This window comes from Orycteropus afer, unplaced genomic scaffold (assembly GCF_000298275.1).
Source record: "Orycteropus afer afer isolate SDZICR_OR568_19922 unplaced genomic scaffold, OryAfe1.0 scaffold00061, whole genome shotgun sequence".
NCBI classification, from domain to species: domain Eukaryota; kingdom Metazoa; phylum Chordata; class Mammalia; order Tubulidentata; family Orycteropodidae; genus Orycteropus; species Orycteropus afer.
In genome coordinates, this window is record NW_006921648.1 from 8,181,366 (window position 1) to 8,206,206 (window position 24,841).

Below are 24,841 nucleotides of genomic sequence, written 5' to 3' on the forward strand. Positions count from 1 at the left end.
GAGCTCAGCACCCTCCTCACATACTCTATAATACTCTTGACACACGATAGGTCACTGCTCTGCTCGGTGGACTACGGTGCTTTTCGCGTCCACCTCTTGAACTGCACTATGTTCCAAACTCACAGGACAGTGGCCTTCGCAGCCCCTGATCCGTCCCTGCTAGGCCGACAGAGACGAGGTGGTACAATCGCTAACATCCGCCCCGAGCAGCTCAGGGCACGACCACGTTCACCTAGCTCCAGCCTGCTTCTGGCCCGCAGCCAACGGCCTGGCTCCCCCAGCTGCAGCCCGGCGCCCGGGTGGCTGACCTGCACTTGCATGTAGAGATGGGCTTCCTGCCGCTCCTTCCGCTTCTGCGCCTCGATCCTCTTCTCTTCCTGCAGCCGCTCCACCAGCTGCTGAGGGATGTCGTGGTCCGTGACCGCTTGCAAGACCTCACCTGCAGAGACGAGCACAGCCCCTTCATGCTCCTGCAAACTCCTCCCTCTCCTTGTTCCGCTGCTATAGTCAGTTCTGACCCAGTAACCCCACAGAACAAGGCTGTGATCTTTACAGGCATAGACTGCCACGTCTCGCTCCTGTGGAGTGGCTGGTGGGTTTGAACAGCTGGCCTTTTGGTTTGCAGCTGAGCACACTTAACCACTGCCATGAGGGCGTCTCTCCTCTCCTTACGAAGTCCTAATTCCACGTCATCATTAACACGACACGATAAGGGGAGTGAAGTGGTGTCACAAGTCCACATCGAAATCCACAAGCCCTTGCAGCTTGCTCGAAGAGGGTCTGGTCAATTTGTCTTTTGAGTAAGGTGGGCAGACCCCAGGGCAGTGAGGCACCCAGGCGGCACCTATGCACGTGCACCGCGGGCTCACACACGAGGAGCGGGGGTACTCACTCAGCTTTGACTCCCTGATATAGACTAACATGTAGGCGTTAGTGCAGTGTCGCACAGACAGGTCATCGTCATGGCCCCCGTAATTGTGCTCAATGGCCTCTTCCTTAGTGCATCTGGACACCACGTCGTCATCAAACTTACACCACTGCGAAGGAAAGCAGAGATGAGGCCCCACAGCACGCGTCCAGCACACGCCGAGGGCACACAGGGCGTGCACGCAGCCCCAGGCAGCCTTCCGACCCACCGCTCTGCCCTGCCGCTTCCTCAGCCACACCCTCTGGGAAGCCTCACGTCCACCCAGGGACGATTCTCCTAACAGACTCCACTTAACCCAGCCATTTCCTACTGAGGTTCAGTCTACTGACAGCGCTTCACGGAATGAAGAAAACTGATCAGAGCCCAGCTACCTCAGCTGGTGAAGCTGACCCTCCATGATGTGCCTGTAACTTAACGGGACGTGTTATTCCACTCTGCGACACGTGGCTGCAACAAGGAAGAGTCTGGTGGAACGGAAGCCACCTGGCTCTGTGCACCAGGCTCCTTCCAGGCCTTTCACCTCGGATCAGGCCATCCTCACAGGTAAGACACTCTCGTCAGGGTGCGCTCCACTGTGGGTCACAGTGCTGTGGGGTCCCTCCAGCAAAGCCCCTGGCACGGGCTAACATGCTCAAACCCTGCTCGCGCACGCACTGGCCCTATGGCCTTGGATACAGACTCTGAGCACCTCGCCTCCAGGTCTACATTTTTAAGGGTTGCAGTGAAGACTGGATAAGGAGATCCAAGGGACAGTGGGAACTACAAGCATCACCCCCAGGCACCGACAGATTCCAATGCTGTTGCCCCACACAGGCCCACGCATGGGACTGCGCAGTTTCTCTACGCAGCTGGCAATACATGCTTCCCAGTGGACACACAGGGATCCCCGCACAGGGTCAACAGTTAAGGTCAAGCCCCTGCTACTAACAGAAAAGCCAGAGATTGGTATCCACACAGTGGTGCTGCAGCAGACAGACCTGGAGAACCACTTCCAACAAATCAGCCCCCGGAGGCTCCGCGGAGCCTGGTTCACTGTGACCCACAGGGGTCAGCTGGCAACGACTCACAGATCAGCCACTGGAAATACTGTAAATGTAAAGCCCAGTTCACTGTGACCCACGGGGGCCAGCTGGAACCGATTCAACAGCAACTAGTTTATTAGATATAAAAGAATTCTCTAAGTCTCAATGTTTATTACAAACAGGGAGACACATCTATAAAGTACGCATCACTGATGTCCACCTTCAAAGCATCACCAACTAACAGGAAAACGGCATACATTTTAGCAGCCAGAGAAGAGAGAGAAATCGGTAGCTGGGAGAGACCCCTGATCTATAAGCCAGTCAAGAGGAATAGGAAGAGGCTGGAGCTTGGCTCAATATTAAATTCCCATGTCTCCCATCCAACTGCACCCCATCAACTCTACCCCTGGCCCGCACTTACTTTGCCATCCCCTTTGGGGTTTAGATAAACCACATAATGTCCACCATGGTTATCTCCACTGTGAACCAGGACTGCGTGAAGAATGTAATTGGCAGGGTCCTTAGGATCCGTTTTTTGCAAGAATTCATCGAGGGGTAACTGTTCAGGGAACTCAAACCTATTAAAACATTTCAGAGAAATGGAGCTGTCACTTCCATGTGAAATGTCTCACTGTTGGACTTTCTCTATTACCAACAGGGCTCCTAACTGACTGCCCCATCTTTCTTGGGAAAAGGAAAACAGGCATCTGACTTGGAAGGCCCTGCTGACTACCTCAGACGCGGCCCCTATGAGGGCCCTAGGGAACGTGAGCTAGACCACAGGAAGTGCTGCCTATCTCCCAGCTGTATTCCAGGATGCTGCACCACAGCCAGTCCTGCACTAAACACACAAATGCCCCGAGTGTGCCTGGACATGAACGATTCTGAACGCATTAATGGCTGATCCTGAAGGTCAGGAGTCAGACCGCTAAGAAGCACTACAACTGAGACAGACGGCAAATCAGAAGTGCAGCCAATCGCCGCCCCCGACCATTCCCAGACTTGGTTTTCAATGATCTGCTGCTTAAAAGCCTGGCTATCACGGTCCAGTGTGATCATCGGGCACCAACTTCAACACGCCTTCCGAGGCCAGAGAGGAGGTGAGGCCTGGCAGGTGGGGCTGCAGCCCAGGCAGGTAGACTCCCTGCGTCTAACGGGGCAGCCGTCACTCAGGCACCTTCTGATTTCCTAAAAATGCCAGAAATCAGGACTTCTATGTGAAATCTTGTGGACTTCAAAATGTGAGGAACTAACTGATGCCAATAAAAAGAACATGGTATGGACTCCGTAGAACCTGCCGGCGAGCTGGACTTGGCCCGTGGGCTGCGGTCGCAGGGGCCCACGCATCCCAGTGTGGGGTGAGAAATGCACCAAGAGTCTGCTAGGGTGGGTCAAGGGATTTGGTCACTCTCCCTCACACGGGAGGGGGACTGACCAGCCTCTGCCCTGCTGGTGCGCATAGCAACAGTGAGAATAAACAGCACTAGCTGGAATCAAAAACTGTGTGTTCTAAACCAGACAAAGCAGGATGAAGCAGCACGCTCGTATCTGGTCTTCTAAGAACCTGGAATACAGCATCTGAAATGGGACACGCCATCTCCCGACTACTGCAGCACTCGTAAGGACTCTAGCGCATTCTACAGGTCAATGGCAAGTGAGAGATCATCCAATACTGGAGAATCTGATTACAAAAACCACACTAACACCTGGGGTTACAGCTACTTTCTGATCAAATCCCATGTGGGGAACAGAATTTATTAGCAATCCTGGCAAGTGTGAAACGTGTGAAGAAAAGAGAACTGCGTCCTTAGGATTCTCATCTGCCACAGCACAGAGGGGACCTGAGATTGGCGGCAAGGAACTTGGGGGCAAAGGGGGAGAAATCAATAAGCAACCAGCTGCCTCCCGTATCTCTTCAGTTCAATGACCTCTCTAATGTGACAGTTCCTGGGACGCTGAGATGGCAGGGAAAGCCAACAACTCTGAACCTAGCGCCCCACGTGCGGGTCGCAGGCAACCTGCCTCCCTGGGCTGCGGGGTCACCTGTCGTTGATCTTGATGTTCTGGTCCGTCTGCGGATCGTACATGAATCTCATCAGCTGTAGATGCAACACTGGTGGCAACGTCAGGAATTTCACCCCTTTCTCTGCTTCCTGGACAACGAACAGGAAACGCAAATTCAGTCACCCTGCCTTGTTTCCCTAAGCAAAGCGAGCAACCGCCTTTCAGCACGTTTGGAACACGTGTGAGGACTGGGAGGGGTTAGGGAGCCATCTGGGTGCCTTTAAAGTGCTGGGTGGGGTCCACGCCACGTCTCTGGGCTATTTAAACACCACATAAGAGCTCCCCCTGCTCCCTGGACGGTGTCCCATCTCGACGCCCAGCAACAGGACAGTGAAGTCAACCGGGACTTAGTCACCTGCTGCGGTATTACAGAGCCGTTGAACAGCGTGTAAAGTCACCTGCTGCAGTATGACAGAGCCGTTCAACAGCGTGTAAAATGTGCAGAAACACGGGGAAATCACACAGCGGAAAAGCAGGAAACCAGGATGACAGTTCTGTAAAGGGAGTGACGCCACAGACGCCTGAGCAGATGACAAACGGTCAAGGGCTGAGGACCCCCAGGGCAGTCTCTGTTGCCAGGGCTCCTAAGGGGCCTGTGTTCAGGAGCGCACAATGCTCACTGCTTGGGCCAGAGTCTTCAGAGACGTTCTGACTCCGGTGTCAGCCAAGCCCTGGGAGCCACCACCATGGCCCGTTACTGCCAGTCTGTGTCCCACGTCACCCCCAAAACAAGGCTGCTCCACTCTGGAGGGACCCACATCACTCCGTGCTCAGCCCTCCCCCATCTCTGCACTTCCTCTCCTGAAGCCCCTGGTGATGTCTGCCGCTGAGGGCCCTCCTCACACACCCCATCACTGGCTGTACGTCCAACCCAGGCCATAAACTCATGTCTCTCGGGACTGGCCAGAAGACACGCCTAGTGAGGGCAGGCGGTGGGACCCAGGCTCACTTCTTTGCTAACGTTCTGTGCTGCCCATCACTGCCTGTAAGAGGGCAGGGGAGCTCTGCAAAGAGGGAAACAAAAGCCCAGGAACTTCTCCACATGAAGGAACGGCATGTTTCTCATACACCACGCAAGACGAGAGTCCTGTTGCTTCACTGCCGTGCAAACAGGCGAGGATTCTAACGCACACTCGCCCACCCCGATCCCTAATACCCCAGGGGAATCAAGTCGATTCTCGTGAGCTGACCACAACGTTTCTGAGTCCATCAGCTGGCCTCTGCAGTAATTACCGTTTGCAGAGCGACTCTCTGACTGACAGTGTGGTGTCCTGAGTGGTCTGCCAGGCAGGAGAACAGTGGCTCCGTGCCCAGGGCCACATGGATACAATCGCACTGTGCCTCACAAGCTGGCGACTGGCCCGCACAGGTGTCTGCAGCTGTGAACCAGCTGCCGATGGAACAATGAGTCAAGGTGAGGAGCCTGCATTGCAGGCCCTGGGTCACTGCTCCACGAGGACACCATGGCTGCCAAGACCGGCCAACCAGCCGCCGGGAAGCCTGGCCACACGTGTCCTGCCTGTGGGCGGGTCACCTGCTCACCATGCTCACTGCCCTGTCTGAGGCCTGAGGCCTCTCAGGGACAGCAGGGCCACCAAGTGCTCATGGAGTAACACAGGATACATTTCACTTTCTAAAAAGCCATCAGCAGAAATAAATACAATTCAACTGACAAAGCAACCCTACTGTGACACTGAGAGAAAGCCCCAGCCTGACGTCAGGAAGGAGAACTCGGACGACGAGGACCCTCAGACCTGCAGGGGGACAGCTCCAGCTCAGAAAAGCATGCACTGTGCTGACGGCCGGTGAGCCGCCCCTTCCCTCCACCCCTGCGGACGACTCACGAGAGCGCTGGAATGAAGCCCTGTGGGTGCTGAGTCTCAGACATACGAACGAGACCGACTACTGAGCGCCTGGGCAGCTGTGAGCCTGACGGGTTGGAGACAAGGGACCCCACAGACAGGCACAGCACCCCCACGGTACCTGCAGGCCATGTTCTCCAGCGTCGTATTTGTTGTCACCGTCCAGCTGCTCTACTGCCACGTAGTCCACAAATGACTCAAAGACTAGAGAGAGACAGAGACAGAGAGAGACAGAGAGAGCGGTCAACCACAGCCATCAGCGAGCCTCAGACAACAGTACAGCCAGCCCAGGCTGTCAGCTGGTCTAGGTGTACCATTCCCACTACCGCTGCCTCCTGCCGAGGTGCCAATTCCGACCCACAGCGCCCCAGAGGGCTTCCAAGGCTGTCATCTATACCAAGCAGAAGGCCAAGGCTCTCTTCCACAGAGTGGCTGGAGGGGGCCCAACCACCCACCTTTATCAGCAGAGTGCTTTAACCACCACACCACCAGGGCTCCTTCCCATGTATATATACGTTTATCTTCTTTTCTCCAATATGTATCTATTTACGTACAAACAGACATCTCACATGCACACGCGCGCGCACACAGAAAGATGTGACTGCATCCGCGACCTCTAATTCTTACTCTCTGCTAAAGACTGTAGTTCAATGTGTGGCCACTACTCACTTCACTAACCCAGTGACAGGTGTGGACGCTAGGGACATGGGTACATTTCTTAAGGGCATTATAAATGGAAACAGGGGAGGGAAGACTCAGGGTCTAAATGACATCATCAGGTAACAGTGAAGCGCCAGCTGTTGTCAACACACTTCTTTCCAGGCTACAATTCTGTGACGGTGTGAGAACAGGCCAAGGGCAAACCACCAGGCCAGAAACAGACTCACACGACCATCATCTGAATGGTGACTGATGACAAGGGTGCCGAGCTAGGAGGAAGCCATGTGGGGAGGGGGTGCGGGCAGATCACACATGATGTCCTAGCACACACAGAAAACTCTCCAAATGGATGGCACTTTAACAGCACAGACAAACCAACAAAGGTTCTACAAGTGAACCTCAGGCTACAATGACTATGAGACCAGAAGAACTAGGTGGTGCCCAGCCACCACTGTCAACCACTCAGAAAGGGATCAGTGTAAGAGATCCCAGATAGAGTGGGGGAAAAATGTGGACCAAAATTCACAGTCATAAAAAAGACCAGGCTCACTGGTCTGATAGAGCCTGGTGAGACCCCTGAGACTACGGCCCCTAGTTACCCTTTGGGTCTGGAACTGAACTCACTCCCGTGGCTTCCAACCAAACAACAGACAGGCATATGGGGTGAACATTTACATCAAGTAGATACACTCCTTAGAACGATCAGTCATGGGCGAACAGAAGGGCAGCGTTTGCACAGGGAGACAGCTCGGGTGGCAGGAATGCACAGGAAAGAAGGACACAGGGAAGAGGTTAACTACAGGGAGGGAGTGGGAAGAGAGCTGTTACATCATAGGGAACTCATAGTCAACGTCATGAAACAAAATGTGTATGAACTACCGCATGGAAAACGAACTTGCTCTGTAAACTTTCACCCCAAATCACAATAAGAATTTTTCAATTCTTAAAGGAAAAAGTCAACAAAGGTTCTAGAAGATCAGCAAACACCTGTGATTTCAGAATAGGCAACAATGTCTTAGGACCCAAAATGCAAAGGTAGATGTGTTAAGCTTCCATAAGAATTAAGAAATTCTGTTCAGTGAATGGCAGTGTCGAGAGTGCAAAGGCGGCCACACACTGGAAACCCAGAAGAGAGCTCGCACCAGAGTGTGGGAAGAGCGCTTCCCTTCCGGTCATGATGGGGGCGCAGGAACTGGACTGCCAGCCCCGTGCAGCACGGGTGAACCTCACAGATAGAACACTGAGCAGAAGACACGAGCGACACAGGCTGCATTCCACAGGCTGCCACTCACACACACACCGGAGCCACACAAGGCGAAGGCGCTCAAACAGGGCCTTCCTCTGAGGGAGGTGGTGATGGAGAAGGACCAGGCGGGACGTCTACCTGCTGTCACGCGTGCTCTCTCCATCTGCGCAAGCGTTACAGGCCCGTGTTCTTTCGGGTACTTTCCTGTGCTATGGTGGTTTCAATATACAGTCTCGTTTAAAGCGCAACATTCAACCAAAGCAGAAGATATCAAAAGCTCCTACCGTGGTACACACGACACTTACTGTTTTTCTTTCCTTTTATACTTAGCTGGATATCATAATAATCTTCTCTTCTATCAGACCGATAGTCTACGTCTTTACACTGGATGTAGGACTACCAGGAAGGAAAACAAGATGGCTTCAGTACTGGTGATAAAACAACCAATGACTCTTTTTAAAGTATTTGAAAAATCACTCTTTAGAACTGGTCATCACATACCACCATTTTGCCTCTGAATAATTTAGGTATGGTGCCTTCTACACACGTGCCTTTCATCTTATTTTCCACGTTATCAAGCAACTGAAAGAGAAAGTTTCGGCTTGAAAAACAAGTATGTTAAACTAATATACAGTAAGTTGACAACAATATATTTAGAAACTTGACAAGGACACATCAATGGCCAAAGACATTCTAGACTATAAATATCATGACCCTTGGCATGCAATTATCAAAAACATACAAAATCGTCCTCAGTTGGATATTTAAAAAAAAAAATTAAAAAAAAAAAAAAAATCTACATGCAACAGCTGAGATTAAGGCCTTCAGACATCCTTTGAAATGAATTAGTACCCTGCAGTGCCCTTAGAAGCACTTCATAGATTCAGTTTACCTCTGTGGGGAATCATGTACATTGATTACTAAACTTAACTCGTAATGGTCCACACACCAAGAGATTAGTGAGGTTGAGCCTGTCAACAGGATTGACTGGTTTGTCCATGGATATTTAATGAACTGGATTCAATCCAGCTAGTGCTGCAAAAAAGAAAACACACCTTGCCCAGCCAATCACCTTGAATAGCCACTGTGTGTGTGTACATGCGTGTAGGTGTCTTTCTGATGGGACAAAGACGGTACAAATGGAGGGTCGCGGAGGACAACCCTGGAGGCTACGGAGCATCAACGGGAGTCACTACTCTACAGCCATTTCAGGCAATCGGGGCGGCTGCCTACGTCAACCCACTGTACCTGACTAACTCCGGTCTTTGTACAGGTTGGATGGCTATTCAAACACAAGCTTCCCTGAACTCTTGGAGCCATTATTCTTCTTGGCATTCTCTCTGGCTTTTAGCTAGCTGTTAGCCTGGATTCTGTCCTCAACAAAGATGTGCGTTTAAACGAGAGTGACGTGAAGTAGCTTTGAGTTTTACTGCTGACACTGCTGTGAACACCAAACGTCAGAACTATACGGTTACTGCTGGGCACTTACCACGCGACACAGCTCTTGAACATCGTGCTGCATGAAGCTGTCTAAAGTCTCCCACCTTGGAAAGAAAAGGAGCACCTACATTTAAACTGCCAAATTCCAAAGGAGAGAATAAATTAAAAGTAACTCGGGTTAAAAAACACCAAACTGTGAGTAATCAACCATTATTCTTAAGTTCACTTATTTTTTTATGAAGATTATTCAGGGAGAGGAGTTATCATTCAAGAAAAAAAGAGCCCTGGCGGCACAGCTGTTAAAGCACTCGGCTGCTAACCAAAATTGGCCGTTCAAACCCACAAGCCGCTCCGAGAGAGAAAGATGTGGCAGTCTGCTTCTGCAGAGATTCACAGCCTGGGAAACTCTATGGGGCAGTAATGCTCTGTCCTATAAGGCCCGGTGAGCAGGAATCTACTCTACGGCAGTGGGTTTTGGGTTTACAATTCAAGGATAAATTGAATTCATCAGGGGCTACCCCAGTGCACCCAACTTTTGCATCTTGCTCTGAAAATCTTGGTGCTGGCAAAGTGGTGGCTGGAGTCCATGTTTGTACATTTCACTATTACACCTGCTCTTTTCTTGAGAACTGTAACTGGCAACTCATTTCCGAAACAAAATTCTAAAACCATGCTTCCATTTTCAAAGAAGTGAAACAAGATATGAGGGTCAGTGGGACAGTGAGACAGCCAGGCCCCCGCACTCAACGCCTCCCTCTCTCGTCTCCACCCCTCACCCACAGAAGGAAAGCAACAGGTGGGGACAGGAACCAGACAACACAGCTACCCACCCGAAGGACTTGGTGAGCTTTTTGGTTCCCACAGGCTTGTCACTGTGCTGCAGTTCGTAGAATACTCTCTGCAGAGCCAACGGGACACTCTTGGACGAGTCATCACCCTCTGTTGGCATCATGTACACCGCCTTAAAGAAGCAGTTTAGAAAGAAAAATTTACTTGTCATTCCTAACACCTGCAGTGGAATAGTCAGGAATAGCCTGGTCAGGAACACTGTTGAAAACTCATGCAAAAGTCAAGGAATTAACAAAAATTTTTAAAACTGCCCATAGCTGACCACCCAAAGACAACGTCACTCTTACTTCATACTGCTTCTTAGCAAACCATCCTTAAGTTTACCGTTACTTGCAAACAAAAGATTCCATGAAAACTTACATGCTGCTAAAATGATCAATGTCTAGCGATCCCCATTACTGGCCGTGGTGTAATCCTGCCCAGTGATTCCCGTTATTGGCTGTGGGTGTAATCCCGCCCAGCGATCCCCATTACTGGCTGTGGGTGTAATCCTGCCCAGTGACCCCCATTATTGGCTGTGGGTGTAATCCTGCCCAGTGATCCCCATTACTGGCCATGCTGTGATCCCTGTTCCTGGCCATGGTGTTATCCTCCTGCCCAGCGATCCCCGTTCCTGGCCGTGGTGTTATCCTCCTGCCCAGCGATCCCCGTTACTGCCCATGGGTGTGATCCTGCCACAGTAATTCACACTGACTGGAAGGATTCTGCAAATCTAACGTGAGAAGCCACCAGCAAACAAGCCTGCTTCTGCCCCACACTGCTCACAGCAAATTACTCAGCACAGAGACCTATTTATCCCACATTATGCTCAAAGGTCTGGTTTATTTTTACTAATATTCTTTTTAAAGTAAGCTGAATCTGTCATAATTAATCACTGAATTTTGCAGCCGGTAATTTTTCATGGAGCTGACTTTTCACACGTTGCCACCAATGGCTTTTATGTTACAAAACCAGCAGCACCACCTCTGTACGTGAAGGTCACTGAGGAGACCATCAAAGCGCAGCCTGTGAAATGATGGCTGTGATCACCCGAGTCAGCTTAAAAAGCAGGTGGCGGAGGGCACCCCGGGGAATAAGAACAAGGAGCACCCCTGGGGTGTCTCCCTGGGGCAACGGGGCTCGGTGCTCTCGAAAGGGGACCCTGGGAAGGCTGCTGAGAGGGCTCTGCTGATCCCCTTCACCCACCTGAGCGAGGAGGGTGAGTGGGGGGCCGGAGGGGAAACACCTCCATTTACCTTTCGCAGCTGATTCGTGAAAAACAGAGTCTGCAGCAGGCTGTTCATGTAGCAGGTCGCGCCCTGATTCTTTAACCCCACATAGCCCGTGTGCTTCTTTGAATCCCACCTGAAAAGACGAGTGCGAGGTGGGAGGTCAAGGGCAGGGCAATTCTGAGGTCCTGGGTCAACAGCACTGGGATTCCAGGGGTTAGCCTCGGAAGCTCACCAATACACCATGTGGCCCAGGTAAAATGTGTGTGCATGCACAGATAATTGAAAATAATTAATTAAGAAATTTTAAAACACAAGAGTCCTGAATTTAAAACAGGTGGTTGTTTTAAACCACACCCATGAACAGATTTTGACAAGACTGAACCCAGAAATCATTTTTTAAGTGGGGAGGCAGATTCCAGTCCAAGGTGCCTCACAGGCACCACCAACAACCAGAAACACACAACGCGTGAATGTCCTCAAACCCCCCACCCGTCAGAAACCTGCTGCACTCCAACACGCTTGAACCCACTGAGCACAGGTTCTGAAACACCCCCCGGGCAGATCTGACGCCTGCTCTTCAAGCTGAACGCCACTCGGTTAAAAGGAGGGCTGATAAACCCCAACAGCGTGCTTGACCTGGATTCCATGCGGGAACTCTGGGGTAGGGAAGGAGCTACCGTGAGGCACGTGAGGACAGGGTTAAACTGCTGTCAGGTGACGCACGCACCCTGTGGTCTCCAAGCTCAGGCATCGCCCCTGGGACCAGTTCCCCAGGACTCTAGCGTCAAGCTATCCAGTACCACAGCACACGGTGCACCACGTGCAGGTGTGTGGGGGAGGAAGGATAAGGAAGGGCTACAGGATGAAAACTGGGAGCACGGCAAAAGACTGTCACACCTTAAAATCATCCCCAAACACTCTAGGACTGGCTACTTGAGCATCCTCATGCACTGCCTTTGGGACTGGAGATGATCTTTTGACCTGATCCCAACCAGAGAGCATCTCCCCACCTACGGGCATCACTGTCCCCAGTGAGACGACCACCCAGGGGGAGTGCCATTTGATTATTACACAGCCCAGACAAGCGAGTGAGTGAGACAGGGAAACCTACCGCAGAGAAACGGACCTGCGCAGGATCACTGCATAAAACGATCTCAAACACCCACATGGCTCCTGCCTATGATCCGCCCTCTGGGAATCCAGAGGTGACTCTCACACACAGTGCCACCAGCAGCGAAGGAAAGCACACACTTCACAGGAAGCCCCCAGCTCCAGGTGTACCCCACAGCTGTCCCCAGGCCTCTACAGGAAGGGTCAGCTGACTCCTTTTGTCTCTGCACCTAGTTCTTCTGGGCCACTCAACATCACAGTCCCACCAGCCTTACCGTGCCCTCTGCTCACTTCCTGGGTCTCCAGTCTCCTCCCACCCAGGGTTAGCGCCAGATCCCTCTCCCAGCCCCACCAAGTCCTCGCTGGCACAGCCCAGGTGCCTCACCTCAAGAACCCACTGACGCATCCCCAGCCTGCCCGGCCCCACGTGGGCCTGTCTCTCCTGTATTCCGTCTTCGCCCTACAGTCCCCTTCAACTCGACTCTTTCCCTGTGCTTCTGGCCCCTCCAGTCCGATCGCACGGTGGCCTGGTTGTGCAGGTCCTGCCCTCTCCTCTGTGTTCCCAGAGCCACAGTTGCCATGACCTGCCATCCCACCCAGGTACCGCGTGCTCACATGCCAGAGTAGAAACAACACGGGAAGACGGGGGTAGGCCATCCAACCCCTTCCTATCCTACATAGTACTTTAGTGTCTCACTCCTGGGCAACCACTTTCAAAAAGGGGCTTTCTAACACCTTGAAGGAGTGAGTCACTGGGTCAAGAAGCTAAGTGGCAAAACACACTACACAACAACATTATTCTGCAGCCTACTTTGGTGAGTGGCAAAAGGGGTCCTACGAAAGTTTGTGAGTGGCCACCTAAGATGCTACAATTAGTCTCTCCTCGTCTGGAGCAAAGAGTGAAGAATATTCAAGATGCCTGCAAACAACCAGTGCAAGGGACTTGTGAATCATGGGAACGTCAGCCTCCATGATCCTGAGACCCGAAGAACTAGATGGTGCCCAGCTACCGATGCCAACAACTCAGAAAGGGATCAAAATCGGAGGTCCTGGGAAGAGAGAGAGAACAAAGAGGAACAAAACTCAAAATCATAAAAAGACCAAGCTTACTAGCAGACTGGTGAAATCCTGTGACTACGGCCCTTGTCACCTTCAGACCTAGAACTGAACTCACTCCCAGGACTTAACTTTCTAACCAAACAACAGGCAGGCCTGTGAGGTGACCCATTTCAGGGAGATGCACTCCTCAGAACAACAACCATGGGAGATGAGAAGGGCAGCGTTTGCACAGGGAGACAGCTCAGGGGGCAGGAATGCACAGGAAAGAAGGACACAGGGAAGAGGTAACCACAGGCAGGAAGCAGGTAGAGAGCAGTTACATTGCAGGGAATGCAATCATTGTCATGGAACAAAACATGCGTGAAGTGCTGAATGGAAAACGAGTACGCTCTGTAAACTTTCACCCAAATCACAATTTTAAGAAGTCCCTCGCACACACACACACCCAAGCCCACGGCAGCAGAGCCTCCTCCCAGCCCTCCTGCGTCTGTCCCCACTCACGCAGCCCTTCCTCCTCCATCCCTCATCAACCACAGACCCAATCTCGGATGCACTTCCAGGACAGAAACGCCACCTTGAGTAGACTCCCCCGAGCACACTGACACCCCCCTGATCACATGAGCCTGCCCGCGATTCCCAACTCGTCCCCACCCCCAACCTGCACACGCGCATGTGCCAGACTTTACATCCCTGCTGCTCAAAATAAAGACACAAGCTCCTCGGCTGCAGTTACGCCTGCAGTGGGCCTGACTGCGCCACGGTCTGAAGTTCTCAGAGGACGGGAAGCCATACCCTGGTGGTGCCACCAGTGCCTAGCACCGCGTCTGGCATGTGGCCACTGCTATGTTTGTGAGAGCAGGAAGAGGAGGTGAGGTGGGCACCGTGAGCACGGTGCAGGCACGTGTCACCTCCCTGTGAACAGCGTGCACGTGTGCTGACAAGCAAGCACGGAGGGCTCGTCCGTAGGACATGTGCACCCCTGCTAAATCCAGGCCAAGGTGCACGTCAGCAAACGACCCCTGGAACATTCCCCAACTCAAGAAAAACTTACGCAACTCCATGTGGGGCATCCGCCTGTACAAAGACTTCAAAAGTAACTTTGTCGTCATCAATGAATCCTTTCTCAGGATCAGTCACTTCCTATGAAAAAGAAATAAGGATATCCAACTTGCATAAGAACAATGGACACACACTCTCCTCCAGCAATATTTCAGGACCCTGAATTTAATGGAGCAGAACCGTAACTCCTCACACCCACCACTTCACTTCTAGTTCTCAAGTGTCTTGATTTATTCTCTGGGTTGAGCAAAAGCATGGCTCTTCCAGGAGGGACCCTGGGGCATGAAGGGCCTAATGCCAGTGTGTGTGTGGGGATGGGCTGGCGGGGCCGCTGTGCCTATCCACCTGTGTGCATGGGGCAGGGAGGGGGGGGTTGGTGAGCTAGAGGAGCCACCGTGATCATCCACCTGTGTGCACAGGCTTGGAGAGAACACAGACTAGAAGGCTAAGTAGTGACATCACCAAGAATGTTCTTAGTGGTTGCTGCCTCTGTAAAAAGTGGCCAAAAGGCACAGACCTGAGACTCCATGCAGGTTCATGGACTTGCCCAGCACTTGGCCTGAGCAGGGAGGGGCCTGACAAGTACTACATTTCTTTAAAGGAACCTTTGCTCATGAGGAGTGCCACACGCTGCCTTCTGGTATCTGGCTACAAGTAAAGACTGGATTCCAGATGCTCCCCCAACCTAGGCTAGGAAACTGGAGCAAACGCATTTTCACCAACTCCTGCCCAACTCATCAGGCAAATGTCATGAATCAAAATCAACGAGGTAAAACGTGTCTGAACTGTTCTACGGAAAACCGATTTGCTCTGTAAACCCTCACTCAAATCACAATAAAAAGTGAAAATGCTCCCTGCCCCCACCCCCCCACCAGAGGGACTTAAAGACTAGAAAGAACGGGGCAGGAGCAGTATCGCTCGCTCAGCTAGTTCAAGCGGAGCCCACAGCTACTCACGCTCCAGGCCATGAAATTGGAAAAGCCCCAGTCGTTCTCCTTGTGGAAGAAGAGGTGACTGATCCGGCGGCTGAAGGACTTCTCGTCATCTCTGTAGTTGATTATCTTCAGCACAGCCTGTGCGTGACAAGACCATGACCTGTTGAAAGACAAGGACAGCCTAAGCCTTGGCTGACACGTGTGACTCAAGTTTCCAGATTTCTGGAGACGTGGAAATTCCGACTTGCGCTGTTGGCTTGCTTACTTCCTTTGAACTTTGTCTTGTGGTTTTGGTGAAAGTTCACCGTCTTGTACTTTCTTTCCTTTCTTGTGGGGGCTCACATTTAACCTTTGATGGAGAAAGATACTCAAAGGGTTTAAGGACCCACGTGTGATCTGCAGTGTTCTGATGCACAGTGTTACTTTTTTTAAAACAAGCTTTTTATGCCTCAACAGACTTAACCTGAGATTTGGTTTGTTTTCTTTTTCTTTAGTAGCTATACAGTATCAGGTTTCTGAACTTTAAATGTTAGTCTGAGATTCTGCAGAAGACAAGCTTTTGACCAGCTAATAATGCCAGTAGACTCTGGTAGCGTGGTGCCTAAGGCATCTCAGTGCTAACCAGAGGGTCAGTGGTTCAAACCCACCAGTCACTCTGCAGAAGGAAGACCAGGCAATCTACTTCCGAAAAGATTTATCGCCTCGGAAACCCAATGGGGAGTGCTATGAGGTGGAACTGACGCAAGTTTCTTTTTTTTGGAATAGTTCTAGTACTTAACGTAGACATAATTTAAAAAGAATAGAAAAGGAAGAGTGGTCACAATGCTTTGTGTGGTAGATGAACCAATGAAAAGCTCTAGACTCTCCTGGCAACGCTGTCCTCTCCAGGTGTCACTTCTGTCCCTGCAGGTCCTGTGGCTGACAGGTCCTCTGGGCAAGCCAGCTGACATGCATCCACACAGGAAGACCACGGACACACAAGGCTCCCGGTGGGACTGGGTCAGCTCCATGACCTGGTGACCATCCTACCCAGCGTCTGAGAGCTCTGGACACTGGCATCAAACCACAGCCCCCGAAGAGCTGACCCTGAAGTAGCTGAGCAGGGGTCAGACCACCCAGGCAGCTCTGGATCAATTTTAAAATGTTTAACAACCCAGAAAGAGAGATCACTTTCAAAAGCCACCAGAGTAAGGCTGGCCGTGACAACAGGCCTTTCTGTGTCTGCCTCGAGCACTGCGCTCTTGTAAGACCCAGGAGGTCAGACAGACAATGGGAACTGAAGACGAGACAAGAGACCCAGGGGCAGTGAGTACATGTCAACCAGCAAGGAACAATCCGGAAAAGGAGGGTGAGAATGGTTGCACAGCTCAGAGAATGGGGTCAGGGCCACTCACTGTCCCCGAGACACAGCTGGACTGCTGCACGCTCTCCGCGTCTAGGCTCACACCGAGCACTTCAAATGCTGACTCAGGCGTCAGACTAACTCAAGTCCAGCCCCCACACCCAGCAGATCGGGGGAAACTTAACCTACAGACAGCCCGGGGCTGCGTCCTAAAACTGGCCTGGCACAACCTGAAGGTGGCACAACCTGAAGGTTAAAGTAAAATAAGAAAACAGAACGAATCAGGGGCTGGAGCCAAGCAAGGGCTCCAAAAGCAACAATCTGGGAGGAAGGGGACCCAAGCCCAGCTGAGCCTCACGGCCTCCCTGCCTGAGAAAGAACGGACAAGTGGCCCGTGAGGCTCAGACGATCTGTCAGCTGGGCTGCGAGAAGGTGACAGTGACTGCTACTGACCGAGGGGCGATTCGGGAATGCCTGACTAACACCAGCAGGAAGAAAGCCTGATTACTCACGAAAAGGTAAACTTTCTAACCTACAGTTTCACCTGCACGGGCCAAGACTATCTCAATTTCAAGACATTATATATTTTAGAAATTATATGAGTTATTTTTCTTTAATAAGTCAGGAGCCCAAGTTATAACACCCTCAAAAAACATTTTAATTCTTATTTCCTGAATGTTGTGGCTGTTACTGGCCCTTGGCCAACTCCAACTCACGGCAGGCAACCCCCCGTGTGCAGAGCAGGACCGTCCACGGGGCTTTCACAGGCACAATGGCTAGACTGGCTGCCCAGGTGGCCGCTGGGTGGGTTTGAACCCTGCAGTCAGGAGTCAGCACTAAGACAGTCTGTGCCACCCAGACTCCTTTGTTCTCTAAATAACCGTTCTGATTAGTGATCACACAATGAGAAGCGTCAACAGCCTGGGAACTTCCCATGAAACCTAGCACTCTCCCCTCAAGCCCTTCCTGGGAGGGCAAGATTCAAGGCCAGTGACAAGCTGTCCCCTGGGCTGGCACATTCTGACACATGGAGTCTTTCATTTGCTCACGTGCTCTACACACACGTGCGCACCCACACACACACGCGTGCACACACACACCACACACGCACCCACACACGCGCACGCACGTGCTAACACTTTTCTAGTTTGGATATAATACCTACCAATGGGTTTTAAAGAAGGGAATCTATTTAATCCAATTATAAAACTAAAAGAACTATGTGGCCGCAGTATGGGAAAAACTGGTGCCTGGCCGATCAAATGTGGCTTCCAATTACATAAGAGAACCATCGTGCATTTGTAAATTCAACATTTAAGCGGTCTTACGTGGAATCAGATTCAGCATTGCACTGCAGAAAGAATCCTACGCTCTTTTGGTGAGGTCTGTCTGGATAGAAGCGTGGCATCACCATAATCTTCCACGGCAGATTTCGCACAAAGCACGGGGGGCTCAGGACCGACTCACTCAATCTGCTGAAGCGCTCGACAGTGAACTGAAAGGTGGCCTCAGAGCGCCAACTCGTGTCTGCAAGAAAACATGGCGTCAGTCACAGAGACCGGAGCAGTTTCAAACAAAGCTCACAGTACCAACATCACCACAGCATCCAACAGCCTGTGCAACTGCAGTGGAACTGAGGAAATTCAACTCTAGGAAAAATAACGGATCGTCTCCAGTCTGTTAACAGCCTAAGAGCAGCAAGACAGCACTAGTTTCTGTATGAAGGGACACTGACTTATGAAATAAAAACTCAGGGGGCCAACAAGACACCCTGGCCACCCCACACACATTCAAGGATGCATTATGGGAGGACTGTCTACACTACTGTATCTTATTCCACAGGAATCCTGGGCAACAAGTGGGCACAGAGACTGTGGAGGAAAGGCAGGCAATGGCCCCAGAGACCTGGGCAAGAACAGGACTTGGGGAGGCAAAGACAAGGACTCGAGCCTTGGGTGGTGTCTGGAGAAGAAACACGGAGGGAGTGTGGGACGCTGACGCGTGTAAGGGACACTCCCTAGAAGCACAGCCCTGGTTGGAGGCAAGAGGCTGGCTAAGAAGTTGGTCTGAAAACAAACATTAATACCATCTGCTCACCATTTCTGTGCAACCCCAGCTTAGACTCCCTGTGGGGGACCCTACACCCGAGACACCGGGGCTTCTCCCCGTGAGCAGTGTAAAGGCTGGACATTAACCAGATGGAAGGCCATTAAGGCATGATGGTTCCTGCTAACAGAAAGCAAAGTGACCAACACGGTGCCTCTCGGTCAACTTGAAGTCAGTTTAAAACTCCGCCTTGACTAGTTGCTGACAGTGGCTTGTACAAACCCAGCAGGGTCTCAGGCCACACATCAATGCTCCTCAAGCTACCTTCACAAAGAACACTCCTTTCACCCCCACACTCCCCGACACTGTTATAAACACGGTAAGATCACTGCAGCATGGTCAGATCGCTACCTAAGTTTCTGAACGCCTTCTGTTACTTTTCACGTCTATCCTGTCACAGTGGGGACAGCTGGCCGACTGGCATGGGACCTGGGCCACACTGGACGAGCGGTGCTTCTATGCACTAACAGGCAGTGCTGACAGGCACTTCCTGGTTTCCCATTGGTGCTGGCTTGGCCCCCGACTCCTCAAGTGGAGTGTGTCCACAAGAACACCCCCACCTTTGTCCTCAGGCCCAGAAGGCAGGCCAGGCGGGATCTGTATCCCTCAGGCCCCAAACACAAGAGAGTTCTCCGTACCCACCACTTCTCAGTGGGCGGAAATGGCTCCCAGTCCGTGACTGCCCGAATCTGTACAGGGTGGTGGTCCTTACCAAAGAAATAAAACCAACAGTGGCTGTGAGTCTGCCCAGCTCAGCAGAGCCATTGGTCAGAAGAGCAAGGCGGGGGTCCTGGCTAAGAGAGGAACCACTGAGCAAGCCTCTGGCTGATGGCAAGAAGCGTGCGTGAGGAAATTCCATCCAGAATGACATGGGAGAGAGGCTGGCTGTGTTTCTCGGACACGCGGCTCCCATTGGAGCATCCCTCAATCACGCGAGGGCGGCCAGGCGGGTGCCAGTTCACAGGTGAGGAAACAGAGGCTCACCGAGCGAAGGGGCTGACGTGCTTGCTTCCCAGCACGACGACAGGGGCTCGACGCCCAGGGTCTGCTCACAGCCAGGGCCTCAGCTCGCCTCCAAGAGCGCTCCAGTGTGAGCGGGCCTGCTCCAGAGACCGGGGAGCTGGAGGCAAGGCGACGAGATGGAAACCACATGGCCCGCCCCTCCTGGCGCTACAGCCCCGAGGCCGCCAGGCGCATCTGCTTGTTTCACACTGACCTAGCCTCCTGCGGGATGGCGGTGTCAGACACAAATGTGACGCACTACAAAGAAAAGGTTCGTACTTCAAGTTCCTGAGCTACCCCTCTAACAGTCAACGGGCCCACACAACGGTGGACCTCCAGGTGGCACGTGCCCACCAGGCGACAAGCCCCTCCTCAGTAGGGCCCACACTGGGTCCCACGGCCTGGGGCCAGCCTGGCAGGCAGCGCTCATTCTTGCCCCTTCAGTCATACAATCAACTCCCTCACATTGCAGGTACCTTCTGAGAACAGGCTTCTCTCCAGGTATGCTAATGAGGAAGTTCAGGGTCAGATTTAATAGGAATAAAATTACCCCCAGTGGCTTTACACTCTTCAAACTAATAGAATAACTAAAAAAAACTCCATTAAATACCAGGTCAAAACAGGAGGCCAGTCAAAAACAGACACAGACATGAAATCCACCTCTGGCGGGAGGCTGCTCTGAGTATCCTCCTGTGAGGACATGAGTCTGACCAAGAAAGGCCTTTGTCCAAGAAAACGCAGAAACGATACACGGTATTCTAAGCACTACTTTTTAACTCCCTGTGAACCTGTATTTTTAAAAAGACCCAAAAGAAAAAAGAGAAAGTACCCTTGGAATGATCAAGGGTGCCCTGAATCCTACAGAATTGAGAGTCCACCCAAATGGAGGCTCTTAGCACCTGGACCCCGACATGAACAGAGTTTACTTCACTACTCCGCGTCTCCTTTCACTGGAAACAACAGCATGGTGACCACCGCCATCAGACACACACATTTGTCTCCTGGACAACCCGCTGCCTTCCAGTGCCGCCTCTGGCGAACCTTGGAGCAGTACCAGCTTTCAGGGGCACCAAGCTGCCCCGGTGCCCAGTCTAACACCTTCATAAGGCAAAGGCCAATGTACCGGCCTGGGCTTTGGTTACATGCAGACACTAGAGAAGGATACCATGCTTTGGGCTTTTAAATCTAAAAGGTCAGCCTGAAGTCATCCCAAACAACCCTCATGCAGTCATTTCACCAACACCGTGACCGCTGAGTCTAACGCAGGCCTTTGAAAATCCCAGTTAAGTCCCAAGCCCCTAGACCCAGGTCCACCTGGCTCAACAGCAGCTGCACTCACTCTACAACCTCCCGATCATCCACGGAGGGCAAATGCGAAACACAGTGTGACTGAGGCACGGTTCTGATACCTGCCCAGAATTCTACGTGAACAGGCTGCTGGGTTGGTTCTTTTTTCTTTCTTCTTCTTTTTTTTAATGTTCCCTGGCTCAACCACACATTATTCTAATCCAGTCTCAAATTTCCCTTTACAAAGAAAGAAGGCTTCTCTGCACCCCAGTCAAGGTCCTGACAACTTGGGTCCACAACAATCCTAAGCTAGTGCTTCCCAGATCAGGTGTCCTAATTTGAGATGTTAAACGGAGATTCGGGGATGAAGGGAGGTTCTGAAGTCCAAGGTCTCAGGGAATGGATGAAAGTCTTCCGGAGAAGCACTGCATGTTAGCACAGTGAAGGCTCTCAGAAGTCCTGCCGTAGAGGAAGTTCCTTAACCCAGCACTCCTCGCGGTTTGCAGAAGCCCATGCACTGCACCGCGCCCTTCTCATACCCTGCAGAACCACGCTCCCCGTGACACACGTCGGCTGGAAAACGCGGACTGAACCACAAGTTCTGCTCCTAGAACCAGAACCCTCTTCCTCCCTCCCTGAAAAGAGGGGAAATGGAAGGAGAAAGCATCCTTTCCCTGCGTGCATGCAAACAAAATAAATGATCTTTGCAGCAGGTTCTGCCCTGCCATGAATCTGCAGGATCTCTTCACTCCCTTACTCTTCCAGCCTTTCCAAGGCCCCTAAACTCCAAAAGGAAGAAAGGCTGCTGTCAACCGCTCCACCTGTGCCTCTGAGGGGCTTTCCATTTAAGAGCTCACAACAGGGGCACGTCCACCTCCAGGTCCTGCGGTGTGACACCATCACTTACCACTAGTAACTTGGCAGAGTGTGTCTCATGAGTAAGGAGATTTTACCCACACTGGGCCCATTATCACTGATTCCCAACCACCAACCACTAGGTGATTCTGGCTCCAGGACATCGGCAATACCTAGAGACATTCTGGTTGTCACGGGGTGTGCCGTGTGTATGTGATACTGGCATCCTACAACACACAGAACAGCCCCCTGCAGCAAAGCATGACCTGACCCGAAACAACAACAGTGTTGAGGAGCCTACCTTCTACTGACATCCATGCATCATCCCCACCACTCTCCACTCCCCCCACCCCATGAACAAACTTGCACAGGAATGCTCATGTGCAGCTGCTCTGCGGAGATGGCCTGAGCGTGCTCTGACTGGGCCGGGCCAGCTCCCGCTCCTCAAGGGACGAGAAGCGATCCTGGCCTCACGCCGTGTACCTCAGGCCTGGCCACGCCTGCCCAGATGCGCTCTCTGAACCACTTGTGGCATCTCTGGCGTCTGACGTGAAACCACATCAGCCCAGCGACCGGAGAGCACACCCACACCGCTGCCCTCTGTGAGGAACGCGCACTCCACAGGTAACAAAGCTGCGGGGTTGAGACCACGCCTCTTTACCTTCCTCAGATATTGCCTCAGCCAGCTGCCAGGGGGAAAGCGCCCTGTGAGAGAACTCAACTACGGCTGCAGTTTCTCTGGAGGCTGGACTTTGGCAGGAGGTCTGACAGCAGTCCTTCTGGTGGTGCAGCCCGTGACGGGTGGTCTCTCTCAACTCCCCCGTTACTCCCCTGGGAAGGACACAACCCTCATGAGGATCGATGGACACGCTTTCCATAGAACACATTACACGGCGAGATCCCAGGGGGGCTGCTACGTACTTGGGATCCTGACCTCACAAACACGTAAATCATAACCAAGAAATCCCCTCCAGGAGAAAAGTCTTTCCTGGGCACACAACGGCCATGTGTGTACACGCGCCTACGCTCCTTCCAGCAGAAGACACAGACCAAAGTTAGTGTGGGAGAGGAGGGCTCAGAGCTGACCCCCTCCACGCTTCCCGGGAGTGAGCGGGGGGACCACTAGCTACACACGACTGAGGCACACTGCAGAGGATGCAATGGAAAGCCACGCTGGCATCTCAAGGATCTTGCTGCAAACAGAAAGGAGAGGAGAGTAAGATGTGCTTGTCCCGCACGGGACGCCACTCACGGTGGCTGGAAAATGGCATGAGTGAACACCCACTGACTACCAACTCCTGGGTCTCAGGCTCCCCACTGGGCTGGGGGCAGTCAGCTCACCTTGGGATTGGCTGGCAATCTGGGGATTCAAAACCAGAACAGACTTACACACTCTCCTCAGATACAACCTCTTGAAAACTAGCTGCACTTAAGAAACTCAGATGTACTCCAGGAAGGAACACGGAGCACATCTGTCTGTGTTTCCCACAAACGTCCCGCCCACTGCACATAAGCCAGCCCCAGCAACTTACCGTCCTCCATGTCTTCCTCCGTGTTGTTGGGCCCATCACTCAGGGCTACATTCCCGTTGATAACAGGGTTCTGAGTAATCCTGGGTGGATCATCGGTATCTCCAGCTTTTGAGAAAACAAAGAAGTTCAAGGGCATTTACTTTCATGGCCTGGATTAAACAAAGAACATTGTATTTCTATATGAGACCATTTCCAGGCTCTAATAACTTGCAGCTTTACTGTTATAAAAATATCTAATCCAAAAGATGGTCACTACTACTGTGTTCACTAAATAGGAGCTTTTGTTGTTTTCAAAATGTTCAACGGGATTGGAACACACCATCTTATCCACTCCATTTGCAGTATTTAAAACTTTTTTTTTTTATTTTATGTCAAATTTCTTATTTAACTTATTCTCCTATCACTTTCTAATATTCTAGATTTAAGAACCTTTATAACTGATGTGGAGGTACAAATTTTCAATCGTTACTCTATAACCAGTTTCCTACGCATTAAGAACTCCATCCTAGAGAAAATTTTGAGCAGAGTTATTAAATACGTGCAAAACAGTACAGCTTAGAATAAACATTTTAAACTTTTCACCAGACACATGTCGGTGTCTGAAACCCATCACACGGTCATCTAAATGTGTCACCTGACAATTACTGAACAATGAAAGTCAAGTACAAATCCATGCAAAAGTCGAGGAAGAAACAAGGGTGGAGGACTCACTGGAAGATGGCATCCTAAGGGTCCAGAAAGGACCGACAGGCTAGTGAACTGCCTTGTCATTCATTCTACAGGCTCCCTGAAGTCTGGCTGGAAGCCATTACACATCATCATCAGGTGAGGGTCAAAACTTTATGCAACAACTGACACAAAGGAAGGGTAAATACAACTGTAACATTCCCATCACTATTTTTATTCATTAATTCAAAAGGGAGAAAATGCAGAACAGAATTTCAAATTCTCATGAAATCCAGACTTTCTGGAGCCATGGAGGCTGCTTGAACCCCTGAAACTACTGCCCTGAGATGATCTTTAAACTTTAAACCACAAATATCTCCTGAAGTCTTCTTAAAACCAAATAAAAGTTTAGCTTAACTAGTAAAAAAAAATGCCTGCCTCAAGCATTGTGCTTTTTATAGAACTATGTATCTGGTAGCATAGTGCCTAAGGCACTTGACTGCTAACCAGAAGGCTGGCAGTTCAAACCCACCAGCCACTCCTCGGAAGGAAGGCTAGGCAATCCTACTTCTGTAGTGATACTGCCTCGGAAACCCAAGGAGGGGT

General features: G+C 51.4%; 1 protein-coding gene across 1 annotated transcript in view; it reads right to left on the minus strand.

Annotated features, from left to right (window-relative positions):
* USP7 (ubiquitin specific peptidase 7) overlaps window positions 1-24,841 on the minus strand; it is a 39,224-nt gene that overhangs the window by 10,039 nt on the left and 4,344 nt on the right. The window contains exons 2-15 of the mRNA XM_007939617.2: window positions 23,570-23,674; window positions 18,116-18,314; window positions 15,467-15,605; window positions 14,503-14,591; window positions 11,307-11,415; window positions 10,053-10,183; window positions 9,272-9,326; window positions 8,284-8,364; window positions 8,088-8,178; window positions 5,998-6,080; window positions 3,994-4,103; window positions 2,372-2,528; window positions 893-1,037; window positions 309-439 (exon numbers count right to left, since the gene is read on the minus strand). Of these exons, the coding sequence (XP_007937808.1) occupies window positions 309-439; window positions 893-1,037; window positions 2,372-2,528; window positions 3,994-4,103; window positions 5,998-6,080; window positions 8,088-8,178; window positions 8,284-8,364; window positions 9,272-9,326; window positions 10,053-10,183; window positions 11,307-11,415; window positions 14,503-14,591; window positions 15,467-15,605; window positions 18,116-18,314; window positions 23,570-23,674 (1,625 nt within the window). The remainder of the gene's footprint in view (window positions 1-308; window positions 440-892; window positions 1,038-2,371; window positions 2,529-3,993; window positions 4,104-5,997; window positions 6,081-8,087; window positions 8,179-8,283; window positions 8,365-9,271; window positions 9,327-10,052; window positions 10,184-11,306; window positions 11,416-14,502; window positions 14,592-15,466; window positions 15,606-18,115; window positions 18,315-23,569; window positions 23,675-24,841) is intronic.